The sequence below is a fragment of the Ranitomeya variabilis genome, chromosome 4, assembly GCF_051348905.1.
Source record: "Ranitomeya variabilis isolate aRanVar5 chromosome 4, aRanVar5.hap1, whole genome shotgun sequence".
Lineage (NCBI taxonomy): Eukaryota > Metazoa > Chordata > Amphibia > Anura > Dendrobatidae > Ranitomeya > Ranitomeya variabilis.
In genome coordinates this window covers 132,984,092-133,005,891 of record NC_135235.1, presented here as the reverse complement: position 1 = coordinate 133,005,891, position 21,800 = coordinate 132,984,092, and the positions used below count along the sequence as shown (strand labels likewise).

At 40.4% G+C, this 21,800-nt stretch overlaps 1 protein-coding gene across 1 annotated transcript in view; it reads right to left on the bottom strand.

Moving 5' to 3' along the window:
- Positions 1-21,800, bottom strand: part of COL13A1 (collagen type XIII alpha 1 chain) — a 388,678-nt gene that overhangs the window by 135,103 nt on the left and 231,775 nt on the right. The window contains exons 12-16 of the mRNA XM_077256280.1: positions 21,595-21,621; positions 12,401-12,457; positions 7,001-7,117; positions 5,718-5,759; positions 158-184 (exon numbers count right to left, since the gene is read on the bottom strand). Of these exons, the coding sequence (XP_077112395.1) occupies positions 158-184; positions 5,718-5,759; positions 7,001-7,117; positions 12,401-12,457; positions 21,595-21,621 (270 nt within the window). The remainder of the gene's footprint in view (positions 1-157; positions 185-5,717; positions 5,760-7,000; positions 7,118-12,400; positions 12,458-21,594; positions 21,622-21,800) is intronic.

The following is a 21,800-nucleotide window of genomic DNA, read 5'->3' as shown; positions in this document are numbered from 1 at the left end:
CAGTCATTCTTGTACATCAGGTAATAGCGCATATCACTTTTAAGAGGGTTAGCTATCCAAGAGGTAAATATTTATATGTTCGTTGCTGTTGTAATAACTATGCATTATTTTCTGATTAAAGGGCTGTAGAATTATTATAATCACTAAATGTGTCTACCTTCGATCCCGGAGCTCCAGGTAATCCCTAGGAATAAAACAAACAGGAAACACGATAAGAAATACTAAATGCTTTAATAATGTCAGTAAAGATGAATTCCAGTCATGCTTTGCTCAGTTAGGCAACCAGATATTGCTGTGTCCCATAGAATTAAAGCTCGGAAGTGGCATTGTGCCATCAATCCTTCAACAATTTTAACTAAAAGGCTGAATCATACAATAATGAAAGTGTAAAACGTGTAAATGCATCTTTAGGCTGTTTATGTATTAGGCTGGTTTCACACTTGCGTTTTTGTCTGCATGCGTTTTTTAAAAAAAACGCATGTGTGAAAAACGCATGTAAACGCGGTAAAACGCATGCGTTTTTTAGACGCATGCGTTTTTATAGAAAAACACAAGAAAACACAAGAAAACACAAGAAAAAACAAGAAAACCCTAACCCTACCCCTACCCCTAACCCTAAACGTGACTGAAATACGTGGCACTGAAATACGTGCAACTGAAATACGTGGTACTTAAATACGTGGCACTCAAATACGTGGCACGTGGCACTTAAATACGTGGCATGTGGCACTTAAATATGTGCCACGTGGCACTTAAATACGTGGCACGTGGCACTTTAATACGTGGCACGTGGCACTTAAATATGTGGCACGTGGCACTTAAATACGTGGCACGTGGCATACGTGGCACTGAAATACGTGATACGTGGCACTTAAATATGTGGCACGTGGCACTTAAATACGTGGCACGTGGCATACGTGGCACTGAAATACGTGGCACGTGGCATACGTGGCACGTGGCATACGTGGCACTGAAATACGTGGCACGTGGCATACGTGGCACTGAAATACGTGGCACGTGGCACTTAAATACGTGGCACGTGGCACTTAAATATGTGCCACGTGGCACTTAAATACGTGGCACGTGGCACGTGGCACTGAAATACGTGATACGTGGCACTTAAATACGTGGCAATATGACTGTCAGAAAATGTTCATTAAACGGTTAGGGGTGAGGTTAGGGGTAGAGTTAGGGTTAGGGTTTAGATCCCTTTATCACCTTGATGGTGGTGGGTGGCTTTTCAGTGTGTTTTCTGGTTTTTTTCTATAAAAACGCATGCGTTTTTAGCGCAAACAAACGCATGTGCTTAAAAACGCATGCGTTTACATAGACAGCAATGCATTTTTTTGCCGCGAAAAAACGCATGCGTTTTTTCGCGGCAAAAAAACGCGCAAGAAAATACTGCAGGTAGCATTTTTGAAAATGAACGCATGCAGACAAAAAACGCATGCGTTTGAAAACGCGACCAAACGCATGTGCAAAAAAACGCATGCATTTTCAATGTTAAATATAGGAAAAAAAACGCATGCGTTTTTTGTGCAAAAAACGCTGCAGACAAAAACGCAAGTGTGAAACCAGCCTTAACGAAGCACTCCTCCCATCACTAAATTGTTATCCTCTTAATATATTGCAATCATCATATTATATAGCACTGTGTACTTACAATTGCTCATTTTGCCTTTCTACCCAGATAATTCTTCTCTTTTCCATTAGGCCTATGACATCATATGATTAAAAACTGACTAGCTGAATCCTTCTAAACAGGAACAGGAGGTCAATTTCCCTTGTAGAATACATAGGTCACTGCAAAAGTCCCTGGCAGGGGCAGCTGGGTCAGGAGCTGAAGAGGGGAATGATAAATGTAGGGACAAGAGACTTCTTGTTTCTACATAAAGCAGACAAAGGGAAGAATTATCTGGGTAGAAAGGCAAAATGAGCAGCTGTAAGTACAAAGTGCATATAAATATGATAATTGCTGTATATTAAGATGATAAAAACCTTGATGAGTGTGCTTCTTTACACTGATAGATTAGGTGTGCATATAGTCCCGAGCTCCATCTACAATTCTGCAGGGTTTGCAACTAAAATTCTCTAAATTTCTTGGTAGATTTAATATCCACACAGAACTTTCACCAGTGATTTTGCATTTTTGGAAGTGTCATCTTTATCCTCAGCATCTTAGAGTAATATGAAATGGGTGAAGGCTCCATGTCAACACAGTAACTTTGGAAAAAAAGAAATTTGCAGAAAATTGATAATTTCAACTTCAATATCCTTCATTAAAAAATACTATTGAAATGTTCCTTCCAAACTGGGTAAATAATCTTACCTTGTTTGTATTATAATTTCTTGCATTTTATTTTCTCGTAGGACAACATTAAAGTTATATGCAAATTGTTGTAATAAAATAATTTAAAGCAAACCTAACAGCAGGATTTTGCTAAGTAAACTCCAGACACTGTCAGGTTGGTAGTGTTAAACTGATTAAAATGATATCTGAGGTGAAAAAATCCGTCTTGTGGTTCTTGTGTAATCAGTGTTAGAAGTTTTCAGTTAATGAGATGCTCCAGGGCAGGACTGAAGGCAGAGTCTTATCTTGGTGCTCTAGGCCAGAGAAACCAGGAAGATACGCCTGAGGGCAGGTCTTTTCTTCATTTCTCTGGCCTAGAGCACCAAGATGGGACTTGCCTATGGTCTCACCCCAGAGCATGAGCATATCATTAACTGAAAACTTCTAACACTGATTACACAAGAGCCACAAGTCAGATTTCCTCACCCCAGGAACCGTTTTAGTCAGTGTAAGAGCACCAATATGACAATGCTTGTAGTTTACTTAGCAAAATCCTGCTGACAGATACCTTTTAAGTACAAATCTGTGTGTATGGGAATTCTTCTCCAAAGAATTAACGGTCCCAAATATGTTGCGTAACAAAACTTTGTAGAGGTTTTCAATGAGGATCAGCAAATGGCTGAATGCAGCTCTGAGCTATTAGGGTACATTCACGTGAGTAAAAATTGATATTGATTTTTGTATAGATTAGTGCGCAGATATTCTGCAGCAGAATACAGTAGCAGCAAAATGGATGTGGTTTAGAAAAGTCTCCACATGCTGCCAAAATTAGCCTGTGGTGCTGATTTTTCAGTCTGCAGCATGTCAAATGCCACTGTACAAAGGGCAAGGATTTGTTGTCGATTTTCCCCTCTTCAGTGGGGAAGTAAAAATTTGACATTAAATCCTTGCTTAAAAATACCTATGAATTCATTGCAATATTTGTGGGTGAAGAAATCTGTCTAAAATAATCATATTTAAAAAAAAAATTCAATATACTTACCTTCTAAGACTATGTGCACATGACGTCCTTTTCAGGTGGATTTCACCAGGAATCCAACTGAAAATGCATCACAAAAGCAACTCATAAAATGAACATAATGCACAGCAATGTCCAAACGACAATGCTGTGCACATATTCCCTCTCATGTCACTTCTTTTTACCGGTTCGGGGTTTGGAAAACCTGATGTTTTTAAAAGAAGTTATATCCTTATTATTCATAGTTTATAGCTAAAAAAGGAGGGTGGCTGAGCTACTGCAACAATGATAGCAAAACAGACAGTGAAAATGCTTCCTTAACACAATTGCTGGCGGTTTCCTGAAACACCTTTGCCTAGAAAAACTCAGAGGGCATCCCGCCATCTAAAAATGCCATGTGCACATAGCCTAGTTCTTCTGCTGTTGCCATACAAAGAGGCTTCTCTGGTGTACTGGCAGTCTCGGCTTGGGTCTTCCAATGATCTGTATGTGACCCTCTGAGCAACCTGGATGTCTCAGCATGGATGCAGCAGAAGGCACATACATGTGACCCTCTGGGGACCAGAAATGTCTCAGCACTGGTGAAGCAGAAGGCACATATGTGACCCTCTGGGGAACCAGGGATGTCTAAGCATGGGTGCAGCAGAAGACACATACATGTGACCCTCTGGGGGACCAAGGATGTCTCAGCGTAGATGCAGCAGAAGACACATACATGTGACCCACTGGGAGACCAGGGATGTTTCAGCGTGAGTGCAGCAGAAGGCACATACATGTGACCATCTGGGGGACCAGGGATGTCTCAGCATGGGTGCAGCAGAAGACACATACATGCAGGGCCGGACTGGCCATCGGGCAGTTCTGGCAAATGCCAGAAGGACCGGTGGCAGTAGTGGGCCGCTCGAGTGTGCCGCTGTCGGCACACTCCCCCTCGCTGTCGGCACACTCCCCCCGCTGTCGGCACACTCCCGGCCCCGCATTCAACTATACCGGCGTCATAGACGCCGGTACAGTTGAATGCAATGATGGAGGAGAGAGCGTCTGCTGACGCTCCCTCTCCCATCATTCCCCGCTCTGCCTGCCTCTGACACTGCGGGTGCACGATGACGTCATATCATCGCGCACCTGCTGTGTGACCGGACGGGCAGACTGCAGCTGCTCAGAGCGGAGCCAGGAGCAGCACGGGGCAAGAGGAAAGGTGAGTAGAGTGTTTTTTGTTTTTTTTATTATTATTATTATTATTATTATTATATATCAATGAGTGATAACTGGATTGTGGGGATATTGGGGGGGGGCTGCATTACATTCTATGGGGGCTGGCTGCATTACATTCTATGGGGGCTGTGCTGCATTACATTCTATGGGGACTGGCTGCATTACATTCTATGGGGGCTGTGCTGCATTACATTCTATGGGGGCTGGCTGCATTACATTCTATGGGGGCTGGCTGCATTACATTCTATGGGGGCTGTGCTGCATTACATTCTATGGGGGCTGTGCTGTATTACATTCTATGGGGGCTGTGCTGCATTACATTCTATAGGGGCTGTGCTGTGTTACATTCTATGAGGCTGTGCTGCATTACATTCTATAGGGGCTGTACTGTGTTACATTCTATGGGGGCTGTGCTGCATTACATTCTATGGGGGCTGTGCTGTATTACATTCTATAGGGGCTGTGCTGTGACATTCTATGGGGGCTGTGCTGCATTACATTCTATGGGGACTGAGCTGTAATGCTGGATACAGCTGTAATTATATGTTATATAGTCGTGTTACACTTCCCTCACTTCTTGTAACCTACAAGTGTACAAAGATATTATACCATCACCATGTGACAAGTGGGCCTGTGTAACTTCAAATGCCAGGGCTGAATTTTAGTCCCAGTCCGGCCCTGCATACATGTGACCCTCTGGGGGACCAGGGATGTCTCAGCATGGGTGCAGCAGAAGGCACATACATGGATTTTGTTTAAACCTCAGCTGTTGGAATAAGCACAAAAATTGGCACAATTGGCACAGATTTTCTGTTGAATATCAGTGTAAATTGTATCTGCATCATATCATGTAAATGTATAGAAAGATACTGTATCAGATACTATGGCAGTAGCGCTGATTGTCAAAGTACAAAAAGAAATTACAAGCATAATTTAAGAAGATCTGTAGCTTTTCAACATCAATCCAGCTCAGAAGTGTCACTGCTGTATGAAATTTCAGTTTACAGCCCGAGGCTGCATGGACATGATGCAAAGCGATCAAGGTGCGTCTTCAGTTGACAGCTGAACTAAACCAACTTTTGCAGGAGCCGACACTAATGCCCTTACTCTTTCCATGAGCAAGCTCTGCTTCTTGCTTGTCACAACTTGGATCACAATAAGTAAATATAGCATCCTTGGAATAGTCAGACTTACTTTTCCATCTTTTCCAGGTTTACCCGACTCCCCTGCTTTTCCCTGATAGAAAAATAGAGATATAAATAGTGAAACTCAATTGATCACTAATTTTAAATCCGTGTAACTCTTGTCCAGCCGGGAATAGCTGGGGTTGGGACTTCAAAGTCTCCTGGGGTCTTTTTTTAGTTTTATTTTCTGCTGAGACCAGGATCATTACAAGTCAAGTGTTACTTCCTCTCGCTGGCATTTAAGTCTAGAGTGGAGGAAATAACATTGGTGTCAGTCTCTGACACGTGTTTGGATAGTGATAGTCTTGATAGAGACAGAAGCAACGAAAACGCTGAAGAGAAGAATGAATATTAATCATCTTTTACCCCATTAATATTCAATGTACAGGTGGGTTCAATGAATAAAAAAGCACTGATACCGTATGTGATACTGGTCATCCAGAAAATAATGAATGCTTACATGATGTTTTCCATTATTTCTATGGTCGCATCACATTCTGCTCTGCTGTACACAGAATGCATTCATCACAAAGTTTCATCATAGAAATTTGTGGCATCTTGTTAAAATGTGTTACTCTCTGACTGATGGAAACCCCAGTTGCTAGAACAAAGTGGCAGCAATGCCAATAAACTTCTGTTAGGTCTCTTTGGCCTTTCCCAAGCAACTGCATTAATGGTCATTGATAATAAAGTGCTGTCCATGTCTTATATTCCTAATGCCAAAAATATCTGATAGTCTGTCATCTCAAACTGACATTACAAGCCAAATTTTGTTGGAGATGTAACCCCTATAAAATTGCACTTTTAGTGTACTAATCGGTGCCTCCATTCTGCGAGACTGCGGTTTGATTAGGCATGCCAATTAGGGTGCACCCTTATTGTTGCCAAGAGGCCCAGGGCACCGTTCCACCCACTGGTTTTGCACTCCCTCTTTGCACTCCCTCCCTAGTCATTATCAGCACTGGCTTGCCAGGAGTGTACAACGTTCAAGCAAGCCAACACTCAATCACCGATGAGGTAGGCGAAGGCAGCAAAACCAGTGCATAGAACGGTGCACTAAACACTTTATTCACACCAAGGGTGCAACGAGCACCCTAATTAGCTTATTTTATCAAACTTCAGTTTCAGTAGAGCCGAGGCAGATATTAATAGACTGTAGATGCATTTTTTTATAAGGCATATATACTTAGTTTATACTTTCTTTTTGGGTGAACAGGTTCCCTCTCAAGGCTGATCTGATCCAGACATGTACTATAAACTTTCCTGATGCATAGCGGAAGAGATGCAACTTACAGGTGTCCCTGCCACCCCAGGCATTCCTGGATCTCCTTGAGGTCCTGGTGGCCCAGGAGGTCCAGGTGGCCCAGGTTCCCCTGGTTGACCTTGGATCCCTGCTTGTCCTTGTTCGCCCTAGTTGAAGAAAACAATAAAAGAAGAAAAACAATAAATTACGTCAAACAAATATTTACTTCAATATGCAATCCATGGATAATATGAAGCAAGAGGCTCCAGTCATAGACAGAAATATAGGCATGACATAACAAGCAAGCTTTATTTTCAGGGTTAGTATGCATCAATCATCAAGGGGTTTCCTATAACTTTTAATATGCAGTGTTGGATGCCATAGCTAGAATAAAAATAATAACTACATAGTATACGTAAAGTGATATTAGCTGTGAACATCAGCATAAACTACAATGTATGGCCATTTTACATATTGGTGGACGCATATTAATACTGAATCTTTCTTTACATCTATTATAATTGCGTAATTCTTAATGTACTTGTTTGTGACTTGCGGCCCTTTTATAATGACACTAGGCTTTTGGCATCTGTGCTGTTCGACTGATGATTTCTTAGAAGGATAACATATCGTCTAAAAATATTCTGCTCTGAAACTCAATGTGCCCGAGTAGTGTGCTACGTATAGACCGGGGATTATGAGTGCGGCTGCTAGAAGAATGCTTCAATGGCACATTCCTCATTAAACTATCATTGTTTTCCATGGAAAACAGCCTATAGTGGGAGAAAGACCAGATCTGTACTAAATCGCTTTACATTTACATGTATCTATAAAACATATCCCATATCTCACATTCCTGACTTCAGGACCGTTTCATTATGTGTTTTCTGAGCTATCATGGTTCACCCACACTACCTCACCCCTGGGTAGTGCCATCAAGCCTAGGGAGACATTCACAATGTACAACTATGGCAGCTAAGCATAGAATGCTCCCATGGATGAAGCTTGTCTAAAATGAGGTTGTGATACGTCACTACCAGGGGAAATGGCAGTGGGTGAAGTATCGATTAACCATAGTGGAAACAGTCTTTTTCAACAGTCGTGTTGTGGTAGTGTAATAAAGGGCTTTATATACATTGTGTGTAGATTTAAAGGGAATATGTCATCAGGATTTCACCCCAAAATATTTATATGCACATGAAAGCTCTTCCCAGACCTTTGTCACTCCAGCTCTATTTTCCATCCAGCCTCCCTGCTGTGTGACTTCAGGAAATGGAGCAGTCAGTAAAGGCGGGGAATAGAGCAGGCGACGATGGGCGGGGAACAGAGCTGGCCTGACAGAGGTTGGGGAAAAGCTTCTAGGTGTCCAAAGCAGTTCAACTTCATTTGCATATCAATTAAAATGCTGATTTCCCTGTAGCAGAAGAACAGATTGGTCATGTAAAAGGAAAGCTGGACTTATCTTTGCAAAAGCTATATGCACATATAAATAGTTTGAGGGGTGACATCCTGCTGACGGATTCGCTTAGAGATTTGTTTGCACATGTACTGTGGAGATCAGGGACAGCACTACCTAGGGGGTGCAGGGATATTATTAGCTATGCATTATTAGCATAGTGCTAAGTTCAGATTGATATACACCAATAAATATCCCAGGCAACACGGTAATCTGCAGCACTGACTGATTAGAGGCATCTCGGTCCTAACACATGGTCTGCTCAACAACAAAGGAGTTATGCCTCCGCTTACGGCTACGCTAATCCGGAGATCCTGACAGTCATGCGATGACTTCACTCCTGGAGCATCTCTCAGCAGTTTAATACTGAAGTGGTAAAGCTTAAAGAGGGGCAGATTTAGGAAAACTGTCTAAAACAAAATCAGTCTTTACCAACCAAACATAGGGCAGCTCTCAATTTACCGCAGCAGTCGAAAATAATAAAAGCTGTAACGTTGTGTGTATATATGTTCAATTACTATGCATCTTCTGTGTCTCTAACTGGGACTTTTATACTGAAGACCTATCATATAGCAGCTTCACCAATCAGATTGAAGTTGCCAAGATTCACCAGTGGCAGGATGCCATTGTGTAGTGGCCATGAATGGTACTGCAAGCTCCCTTCTATTCAGTTGTATTGGAGAGCGCTTGCAGTACCATTCACCTCCACTACACGGTGTATGGAGCTGCGGCACCTTCAATCCGCTGGGACTCAGACCCCATCTATCTGATATTAATGATGTATATACAGGGTAATCTGCTGGTAATTAGCATTTAAATCCTGATAAACAAGCTAAAAGGGGCAGCAGGTACAGGAAGAAAATGAAGTGATATCCTCCCTGAAGCTTCCAGTCATTGGGGCGGTGCAGAGAGTGGTTACACAGTGAGTGCAGCTATAACAACTCACTGACACAATACCAACACTAAGATGTGGTCATATTATGGCCAGGTGAAGTAGTCCTAAATAATCCCTTTCATTAGCAGTTATATTTTGCATTTCATGGTCAGGCAAACCATTTGGCATCTTTGTTCTTGTTAGAAAAAATTAAGCAAAAGTAACAAAAAGATAAAAACACACAAACAAGCCAAGCAAACGTTTATCCATAAGAAACCCTTTGGGAAGCAAGTGAATAATGAGCCAGAATGCCAAGCAAATAAAGGAGTGTACCTGGAAGATGCGCTTCCTTACGATCGCTGGCTGAACCGCCCGCACTGTATTAATCATAGCAGGCAGCAGCTGATGGGGGGCATCAGAGCAGACATTCCCAGGGCAAGGTGGGAGGAAACAGTGCAAGATGGGCCAGCAAAGTGCGACAAGTCAGAAGATCGGACAAGACACGAGAAGAAAGAACAGAGAAAGGGGAACAGAATGTTTTACTGTGAAAAAGCACAAGAAGGAGGAGGAGACCATTCAGGTACTGCTCTTTAAACCCCACATTATGTGTTTCATTCATTTCTCTTCAAAATGCCACATAGAAAGCAATCATAATAACCATCAAGTTAATAGTGACGTCCTGGAGTGGAACACAGAAGCTCGAGTGGCACCACTGCTAAATTCATGGAGAATTGTTTTAGAAATAACTTTACCTTGACTTGTTCATTATTGCCAATTGGTGATCTTGTATGACTAGAAATAAGTGATTCTAGGTCATCTTAGTATAACTAGGTTTATTAAGCTTTCTTCTCAATGAGTGAAATTTGGTCTATCGTTCTCTTTTCTGATATTCTCATATAAATGAATTGGATGTAATACTGCTCACGGTCCATAGGGGGAAACATTGCTATGCATTTGTAAAGAATCTGGCTGAGTAGCGTCATACATCCAATATCCCAAAATACTGTTATACCCTGTGATTTTACAAATAAACCTGACAAACATACATTTAACTTGAACTGCATACGTATTATCCTTTGATATAAAATTTTCACTTTCGCTTGCTATGCTCCAGAGGTATAAATGATGTGGTGCATCTTGAAATGTTAAATACAACCATATCACACTCATACGCACACATACACAGGCAAACAGACATATCACACTCATACGCACACATACACAGGCACACAACCATATCACACTCATACGCACACATACACAGGCACACAAACATATCACACTCATACGCACACATACACAGGCACACAGACAAACATATCACACTCATACATACACATACACAAGCACACAGACAAATATATCACACACATACACAGGAACACAGATATCCACATAGAAAAACATATCACACTCATACACACACATACACAAACACCCACACAAACATATCACACTCATATGCACACATACACAGGCACACAGAGACCCACACAGACAAATATATCACTCTCATGTGCACACATACACAGGAACACAGACATCCACATAGACTAACATATCACACTCATACGCACACATACGCAGGCACAAAGACAGACAAACATATCACATGCACACAAGCACATACAGAATCACAGATGCACACATATTAAACAGGAAGAGACACAACGGAAGAGTAACGCACAGGTACACAGACACACACATCATACACACACATGCAAACATACACACAAACATATCACACACATGCATACAGAAATACACACAGACACATTCCCATACATAAATATATCACACACATGAACACAGGCACACAAACATGTCACGCACGCACATAGACACACATACACATATACCATATACAGCCACACAGACACACACATGAACACAGGCACAGCTATCACACACACATGTAAATCTAGAAGTATGAAGCTTAGCGCACAGGAGGGTGAGTAGGAGAGTGCTGGTTCCGTGCACCTGATAGGATTGTGACAGGCCCAATTCCTACGTAGGCAGAAGAAAAACAGCTGCTGTTGCCCCATGGCTGCTGGATAAACCCTCCAGGAGATATTGGATCCAGTTGGATGAACATGTAGGTGGGCTGCTGCACTGCTGGAGTGAATCAGTTCTTCAGAAATGATAATGAGGAAAAGCATTTTCCTCCTAATCTTTTCTTAAGAACTGATTCACTCCAGCAGTGCAGCAGCCCACCTACATGTTCATCCAACTGGATCCACACACCCACATAGCTACATACACAGATATACACACAGACACACACACAAACATATCACAGACGCACACAGACATACACATTAGGCACATAGACATACACACAGGCACATAGGCAAACAGACATACACATAGGCACACAGTTACATACACACAGACACACACAAAAGCACACAGACACACACCCAATGGAGCAAATACACACACAGGTACACACACAAGCTCATATACACAGACATACACATAGGCACATAGACACACACCCAATCAAGCAAATATACAGAGGCACACACACAGAAGCTCATATACACAGACATATATGTGCGCACACAAACACACGTGTGCCACTGACCTCAATAGGCAGACACAATGATGGAAGATTACCTATTGGCATTTATAGGTCATTCAGTTTGTATTATGCATTGTGAGTCTGGGTACCCAGTTTTGCCATAATGGCTTACAATCCATAGAATTGACATTGGTGATAAGTGATAAGTCTTCTGTGTTGCACTTCAGTTTAAAGAGATGTACCTTATGTTTCCTTAGTAGAATGGAAAAGAAAATGACATTTTCTTCCATGTAATGTCAATGGAAGTATATTTTCAGGTCTGTCATACAATGTCTGGCAGCTCCATATTGCATTTTCTTTCTACATGCATCTTAGTAAAGTTCTAGTGTCAGTCCCCACAATGGACGACTTTCAGTAGGTAGAATTAAAACCAGATAGAAGCCTGCAATAACTGTTGGATTTACAGTGCTACTTAAGTATTAAACGAGGCTATGCCTTTTATTAGTGTGACGTAATAGATGACTTATAAATGCAATACTACAGCTCTGGTCTAGACATTGTCTGCAGATATTCTTTAGTTACAGTTACCCACAAACCTTCAAAGTAAGTATCTGATTGGAGCGTAGCGCTGCAAAAGTAGTACTTAAATATTCCTATTGGATGGCAGAAACACAGTGTCATATATTGTCAGTAGATTAATGTCTGCATTTTTGTGCCGGGCACGAGAAGAATGCTAATTGTTAATAAATACACTATATATTTCATTACTAAAGCTATGCTGTACATCGGTGTAAATCTATGCATATATCTTTCCACAGGATGTTAGCAGTTACATGTTAGTAAGAAATAGTATATATTGAATATAGCATGTGTAGGTGTTAAAGGATGGACCACAATGTGGATTAGTGATGTTGAAGGCACTGTGATCAGTATATCATAGACACTAGAAATACATATGCCTTCTGGCAAATATCCAAGGAAACATCTATATAAATAGTTGCAAATAAGAAGATCAACCACAAGAGTTACTGGAGGAGATAAGTGATGTGACAGATGTTCAAGCAGGTACATATTGTGTTCTCACTGACCTACTTATCTGAGGCTCATCAGCCGAGACTAAAGCTGACTCTTCTCAGGTCACACTCATAAACCCCTGAGATTTAGTACTGAGTGTCACTGCTATGGTCCAGCTATCTCATGTGTATGGCCAGCTTACGGACATGGTTTGTGAACATGATTTACACCCACAAGAAATGCTGTTTATCCTGATTGATATGGCAAATGACACGTAACACCAGGATAGCAAGGAGTGATCACAGGGAAAAAGATCTAGTATAGTAAGGCATGTCCGCTGAAGCAGCATGGCTGTGAATCAGGGCCAGGACGAAGGGAAGGAGTAAGGCCTACTTTATGGATCGGAAATTAAAAAAACAATGTTCCTCTATCTTTAAAAATCTGTCTGACTGCAGATAATATTGTAAGAACCAATATTTGATGGAGGACTTTATTCAATGCAAAATGAGTGATGAAAATGATCAACTCAACGGGTTTTAGATGGAGCATCAGAAACTCATAGAAGGTAAAAGCTCCATACAAAACCCTGCAGGGGGCAATTGCAACAGGTAGCTAATTGTGCCACTAAAAGCCCGTCACAAGGCACTGTATTGGGCATAACCTGAAAAAAGGTATGACAAAAATGTACACTAGAGTTCACCGGGGAACACAAGTGCCCGACCTTGGTCCCCATGGTAGATCATCTAAATTGAAAACATAAATCCTAATGTGAAAAAGTTTAGAAACGTCTCTTACAGACTGAATGAAAAAAATCTGTGCGTAAATTGGGTCTACTTTTCTTAAATTTAAAATTAGGAGCTCCTGACTTGAGAGAGTGGATCTAAGTATTTCCGAGTATTTCACGACGCAATGTCTGACTTTACAAGGTTCGGAGATGTTGAGTTGGGGGATTTGATTTAATCTGATGTAATGTCTTTCCAGGGCAGTCTTGGTCTCTGTCTTGTGTCCAGATCTTCCCAGTCGATGTACAGATGGCTGTAGACAGATCTGCTCATTCTCTCGCTCTCTAATCCTATTTTATGTTTATTCCTCTTTTTCACCTTGAGGGCTCAGCTGCAGGCAGCAGCCCAGCTCTGTAATAGAAGCCAGGACAGCGCTTAAGCGTGGATTTTGTTGGTCTTTCTTTTTCAGCATAACAATCCAGTGATGCTGCTTTGGTGAAATAAACACAGCTGACCCTTCTATCATTGTAATGAAGCTGCGACGTAAGCACGGTCACTCCATCACCAGCAAAACAGGACGGGATCACTTCATTGCCCTTACACACCTGGGCGGACAGGCAGTGACATCCTCTTGGCAATAAAGAAAGTATTGTTACAGCTTTCTCTATAATATCTATATGTGGGAAATAAATTGTTTATACTTTATCAAAGCAACTACCATTTTCTTGATAATATTGTTATCATAGTAGATATTGACCTTGACATGTGTATAAGATGTACATAATATCTGTTACTGTAGTCATTTATTACCCCTTAATCTCTACAACTAGTATTGCAGAAATATATGTGCCATATACACATATTAAAGGGAATCTATCAGTTAGCTCAACCCCTGTCCAAATTACATATATGGGCATGCAGGTATTTGAAATGTAAATATATCGACACCTTTATATTTTCTATCTGCTGCTGCATTCCCAATGTATTAGTATTTTAATTTATATGCAAATTAGGCATTAAGTGCTCTACACCTGACAGAGCACTTCTTGAATCTCCACTGAATATTTCTACACTCACAACCAGCCTGTTTAGCTTACTTGATAGTTCACTGTCGGTATGATGTCAGGAGGCAGGCAAGGAAATCAGACAGCTAAAGAGGCTGGTGCTTGGTGGGGAAACATCCTAGGAGGCAATGCCTGGGGAAGTGCTCTCTCAACACAATCTTAACACCTCATTTGCACATTATTAAAAAAATTGGTAATTACTCAGGAGTGCAGCAACAGATAGAAGATATAAAAGTGTCAATGGATTTACATTTCCAAGACTTGAAGGTCCATATGTGCAGTTTGAGGGTTTGATTTTACACACAGAATAAAAAAAATAATAAAAAAAATCAATCACAACAAATTGCTTATACGAGTTGAAGTCTCCGAGGTAAAACACCCAAATTTTATAGGGCAGTTTCAAAGCACACTGATGCCCAATGTTGAGTCACTAAAATGCCCCACTCATATCCATTCTATAAATTGAAAAGGTATTCCCAAATAAGTGGTAACTGCAATAAACAACCTAATATGTTGGCAGTTCAGAGGTTACTGAACTTGGCTCACGGTAGGGAAGTCACTTCCAATGGAGATATACTTAGGGCTTCAAATAATTTATCATAAAAATTCCCTATTTAAAGGATACTTTATTATTAAAAGGAACCATGATAGGGTCCACACCAAAAAAAAGTGACCAAATTCCCCCACTCAAAACAAACGTGCTCAAAACAAACTTAAAAAACTAATGGGGTAAACTAATAAATCCTGTGTGATGATCAGTATAGTATAGGGGATAGCATCTAGATCCCTACTGACATCAAGAGCTGGATGTTTAAAAGATTGTTCTTAGGACTATAATTAATCACCATATATTACACAAATCTGACTCATGTGTTCAAATTGTTTTTATATTGGGGTCTCCTTTATTATAGATGGCCTATGTTTACTGATAGGGGTCTCTCTAGTATCTGGGTAGAGGGCTCCATAGTGGCTGCAGGGCATAATAGGGCCCCTAGGGTGAGCCATCATTGAGAGGGGGTGCCATAATGTTCCCCCCAGGGTGCTAACCCCCGCAGCCTGGTAGGTGTGAGCTTAGGAGACACACCAAAGGACCTATAGCTTACCCCATTAGTTTTTTAAGTTTCTTTTGAGCACGTTTGTTTTGAGTGGGGGAATTTGGTCACTTTTTTTTGGTGTGGACCCTATTATGGCTCACGGTAGGGAAGCCAGCATAATGCATAATTATAAATTTATTTCTTGTTAATATAGAATATTTTAATGCAGAAATCTGTATGTTTAATATAGAAATACATTTTTTATGTATTTTATATAGTTAAAACATGTTTTAGATGAGTTCAGAGCTCCAAATCCCATGTTTTACTTCACTCAGTTATGATTTTGTTTGCCTGCTACAACCACTAGGAGGAGCACACTTCATAGGAAATTATACAGCTCCCATTAAAAAAAAAAAAAGAAAACACTGAGTAATGAGCTTTCGCTAAACGTGGCCAAAATAATTTCAATAACGAGCTGACTTTTCAAAAAAGGCTCAGGCAGATTTTTCCAGCTTGTAGCAACCTCCAATTTCACCCAATGAGATCCTAGATATATTTGCACCAAAGTGTTATAGGCTTGATGCATACATTGGACAACCTTGCACCTGTACTACAATAGGCACTAAGGTGACTGCATAAGGGTAGGTCAACTCAGGAAGTCAGAAAGAAACCTTACTGAGAGGTGGTGCCTTAAAGGGATTACACAAGACAATTGCTTTTTACCGTGGGCCTAAAAACTACCAGTGGTAGTTGCGAAGTACAGTGGCATGTAAAAGTTTTGGCACTGTTAGTCAAAATTATTGTGAACAGCTAAGCAAGTCGAAGATGAAAGGCCTAAAGTTATAGAGGACACATATCCTTTGCATTTTAGGCAAAAGAAATATATTTTCAACTTTCACATTTTAAAAATTACAAAAAGGAAAATGCAAAATGCACAGTTAGTACCTAGTAGCACCACTTCTGAAAGTATCACAGCTTGTAAATGCTTTTTTGTTGAGAGCCAAAAGTCTTCAATTCTTGCTTAAGGGATTTTCATATATTCTTCCTTGAAAAATTCTTCCAGTTCTGTGAGATTCCTGGGTCGTCTTGCTTGCACTGCTATTTTCAGGTCTAGCTACAGATTTTCAATGATGTTCAGATCAGGGGACTGTGAGGGCCATTGTAAAACCTTTTGAGGTCGTCTACCGAGGATTTTGACGTGTGCTTAGAATCATTATCCATTTGTTGAAGCCATCCTCTTTTCAGTTTCAGCTTTTTTACAAATGGTGTTATGCATTAAGAATTTGTTGAAATGTCATTGAATCCAGTCTTCCTTCTACCCATGAAATGTTCCCTGTGCCATTGGCTGTAAAAAACCCCAAAACATGATTGATCCACCCCTATCATTAATGGTTGCGAGATGTTCTTTTCCTGAAATTCTGTGCCCATTTTTCTCCGCACATACTTTTGCTCATTGTTGTCAAATATTTCTACTTTAACCTTATCGGTCCACAGGACTTGTTTATAAAATGCATCAGGATTATTTAGATGTTCTTTTGCATACTTCTAATGCAGAATTTTATGAGAGTTTTTTTTTCTGATGGCTCTTCCATGAAGGCTATATTTGTGCAGGTGTCTCTGTAGAACAATGTACCACAACTCCAGAGTCTGCTAAAGGTTTCGGAAGGTCTTTTGTAGTCAAGCGGGAGTTCTGATTTGCCTCTCTAGCAATTCTACGTGCAGCTCTCATTGAAATTTTGATTGGTCTTCCAGAACTTATCTTGACCTCCACAGTTCCTGTTAACAGCCATTTCTTAATTACATTTCGAACTGAGGAAAGGGCAACTTGAAAACACTTTGCTATCTTCTTATAGCCTTCTCCTGCTTTGTGGGCCTCTACTATTTTTATTTTCTGAGTGTTAGGCAGCTGCTTAGGAGAATCCATGACTGCTGTTTTTTGGCACAAGGTTAGAGGAGGCTGGGTTTCTATAAAGCTGAAAATTTTGCATCACTTGGCTTTTCCTAATGATGATAGTGAACAAACCATAACCCTAACAGGCTAATTAAGGTCTAAAACTTTGATCAAAGATATCTGAGCATGCAAATCTCCAAGGGTGCACAAACTTTTGCATCATCCCATTTTCCTTTTTGTAATTTTTAAAATGTAAAAAGTGAAAATATATATATTTTTTATTTTACCTAAAATACAAAGGAAATGTGTAATCTTTAACTTTAGGCCTTTTAGCGATCATTTAATCTTCAACTTGCTTAACTGTTCACAATAACAGTAATTTTGTCCAGGGGTGCCCAAACATTTACATTCCACTGTACTTGCCTTCTCTACCTGGCAATATAGAGCAATCATTGAGGTCTCCTGCTGGCGATTTAGCTGTTCAATGTCAGTGGAGCAGCTCTTCCTCTTCAAGGCTGCTCTTTTGATGTCATGCTGATTGATCGCTGGCTCCCTGCAGTTAGGCAGTGGAGAGCTGCCAATTTCGTGCAATTAGGCATCGGGGAGCTGACAGTCAATCAGCATGACAGGCAGAGACGACACTTCAACAGAGCAGAACAGAAGCAGCTGCTCTGTCAATGTGATATCAGCGGAAGATACTGAATCACCGGCAGGAATGGTCTGTGACCACTCTCTGCCGGCAGAAATAGGATCCGGGCACAACAGGTAGATAGTTAGCAACTTCCTGCCTGTTAGTTTTTAGGCCTATAGCAAAAAAAATAAATAAATTGTCATGCATAAACCTCTTAAGTATAGGGGGAAATCTAACCAAATGTAAAAATGTAAAATAATTTTGCCTCCTTTTATAATTTATGAAATATTTCAGTGACATTAAAGAGGGGGTGGGATACTGTAGCTAATTCAACACCAAGATTCTTGGGTGCAGGGTCGGGTAGGTGATAACTGTTTTATCTGGTTGGACGTTCTTGGCATAAGAGAATTTTGAAACTAACCATGAATGATTAGACTAGGCTCTGTATCTTGCTTGACCATACTTATCGGTCTAATTTCTAATAGCACTAATGAAAGGGAAACATTATTTTTAAAACATATTTATTGACAATATGATAAATGCCTGCTTTATCAAAGTGATTAGGATTGTAGACTGCCGAGCCAGGAATTAGCGTGGGAATTTAAGATTGAACCACTACTACCTTACACATGGCAAAGGTCAGGTCTACTATGTTACAGGCCATAATAGGTTCATGGCTGGCGGCCAGACCTCTGCACCGAGATTCTGGGAGGCTTGTGTGTGCTTGTTCATTCCAGCTGATAATACTTTTCTTCCCGCTCCACCCTATAAACCATGTCATCAATTCCTAACAAAATGACTGGCATGTAATATGGAAGCGAGCCAGAAAGATGGTAGTTACAACACTGTTTATTTACTCGGCAACAGTTTCCTGTTACTTTAAACTTCGAGCCTCACTTCAGACACACGTCAAGTTCTCATTGTTACAGAAAGACGTGTTGCTGAACATTGCAATAATTAGTAATACTATTCATGGTTGGGGACATGATGTCCACGCATTTGCTCTGTAACACGGTTTGCTGACATCTTTAGTCTTTTCCCAGCTTGTTATTATCTAATACAATGATCTGGTCATGAAACAAAATCCAGAATTTTGAATCATGTTTTTGGAAGGGAAAGGGCAAAACTTAGGAAAATAAACTACAAGACCATATGCTGAACATCCTGGGTGAATCCTTTCTCTGACATGAAGCACATGAAGTGCCTTTTGTGAATCATTTCTTGTTGGCAAAAAAAGCTAATAATATTATTGGGCTCGTTTATCAAGAATTGTTAATTAAATAGATTTCAATATTATGAAAAAAAAATGTTATAATTTATCTCTACAGAGATTGGAGCTCTTTTATTTTAGTGATTATACAAATTGTTGCCAGAAAAAGGAAATGTGATAAATTAATAAAATAGCAAAATAACTTCTACTCGCCTGATAACCCCCCACCTCTACTGCGCTACTGCTCTCGTGCTGCCATATGCTTTCTACATACATGAGTCACATGAGTAGACGGCACGTCATTGCTGGGGTGAACAAAGGCAAATAGGAGAAGTTGGGATTTTAGCAGGAGAGTATTGGCTTTTTTAATATTCTTAATTAGGGTTGATCGAATAGCTTTGGATAAGTCCTTATCCGAATAGCTATAGCGCTTCTCGAATAGCTGCATCGGTAACCTGGATATCTGGAGCGCTCCTGATAATCAGCTGTTGATTATTGGGAGCGCTCCACTTATCCAGGTTCCCACTGTAGCTATTCGGATAAGCACTTATCCAAAGCTATTTTATCAACCCTATTCTTAACCCATTTCCTCCCCTTACGCTACATCTTTTATTTCCAAAAACCCTTTTAAATAATAATCAACAGCCTTTAGTCACCACTAGGGGCAATTTATGAAAGCCACAATCATTACTGACTCTTATTACAAGCTCTCCTTCAGCTCTACTTGGGCTGCCGTGCCGATACATTTTTAGCAGCTTATTTTGTGAAGGAAAATGGGGGATTTTGAGGAGTAAAAACAGCTCTGATTCTTATAAAGATATTTAAAAAAAATTGATCAGCACAGTTTGTTTGACCTTTTTAGGTAAGCAACAATAACCCCTGATATGTTCAATCTGATCCATTACATAATTATGACACAGTGTCTCTTAATATAAAGGCAGTGTAAAGCTGATACACCATGTGTCATAAATGAACCATACTGCTCTTTAGACAATGCGTGTGAATGCTACTTCTGTATTTTTCTTACTAACCAGACATAGACTATAATGTCTAAAAATGTTCTCCAAGACTTAAGGGGTTTTTATTTTTTTTTTAAAAACATCATGGCATATATTGCGATAGTTATAAAAAAAAAAAAAAAAAAGGTAAAACTCCGTTCTTACCTTCCCAAGGTCCACCGCTGCCCAGGTCTCTGTTGTTTAGCTGCAGGGGTAGATTTATGTTGACGACGCTGCAGCCAATTATGGAGCTCTGCAGTTCCTGCCATCTACTCTGGCAGCGCCACTGAGCTCACTGATTAACTGCAGCACTGTTGACGTGATGTCACCGCTGCAGTCAAACAACAGGGAGACCAGGGCACGCGGCAGAGAGCCAGCTCTGGACCCAGGAAGATGAGCAATACTTATCTTGTTTTACCTTTTAGAACTATCCTAGCATATGGCACAAAGTTCTTTTAAATAATGATAATCCTTTCACACAATTGTGAGCATCGCATCTCCTTCATTGTTAAATAGAATGTGCACCAGGTTTTTAATACTTCATCTGAGAGCAGCATAATGTACATATAGACACCCTGATTCCATTGATGTATCACTTAGTTTACTGGGTGCAGCCGTTCTAACACAATAAGAGATCTTACATGTAGAATGCAGCAGAGCTGAGGAAGCTAACCCCTCCCACACTAGGCTCTGTCTATACAATGTCTATAGAGGGGGCGGAGTTGGCCCAGGAGGCCAGAAAGTCATGGCAACAATATCCTAGTGATAAACCTTTAGTTTTAAGTAAACAACAGCACACAGCCTGATAAGTGACACACCATTGAATTCAGTGTTTTGACTGCTGCATCATGCTGTCCTCAAATTAAATAGCAAAAACATGCTGATCTATCTATCTATCTATCTATCTATCTATCTACCTATCTATGTACCCATCTATTTCTCAATCTTGAATTTATGTCCCATAAAATTGGAAAAATAGCCTCCAAATAATGGAGTGTATTCCAATGCCTTAATATATAGGTCAGCAGTTTGTTTTTTGAATAACACACATCCGAGCTCTAATTCATTAGTCATGTTAAATCTGTTCTTCCCATGTGAATAGACCGTAATGAGATGTACACTATGGTTGTAAGGAAAGTAAACACTTCAATTAAGAGCATTTTCAGCGTGCAGCAACAGACAAGCTTAGGGAGCAATAAACCAGGCATATAGCAGGCAATATTTACCCTGTGGGAATAATCCGCACAGTGACCCTGTAATGAGAAGAAATAGGGCACATCCTTGTTAGGTTATTAATTATGTATCATAACATTTGCCTGTTCGTTTATCAGGTTTATATACATATTAAATGTGTTAAAAGGTATAGGCATAATTGAAGAATCGCTTATCATCGCCATAGTATAAATGCAAACTACACCTTCGGTTCACTAAA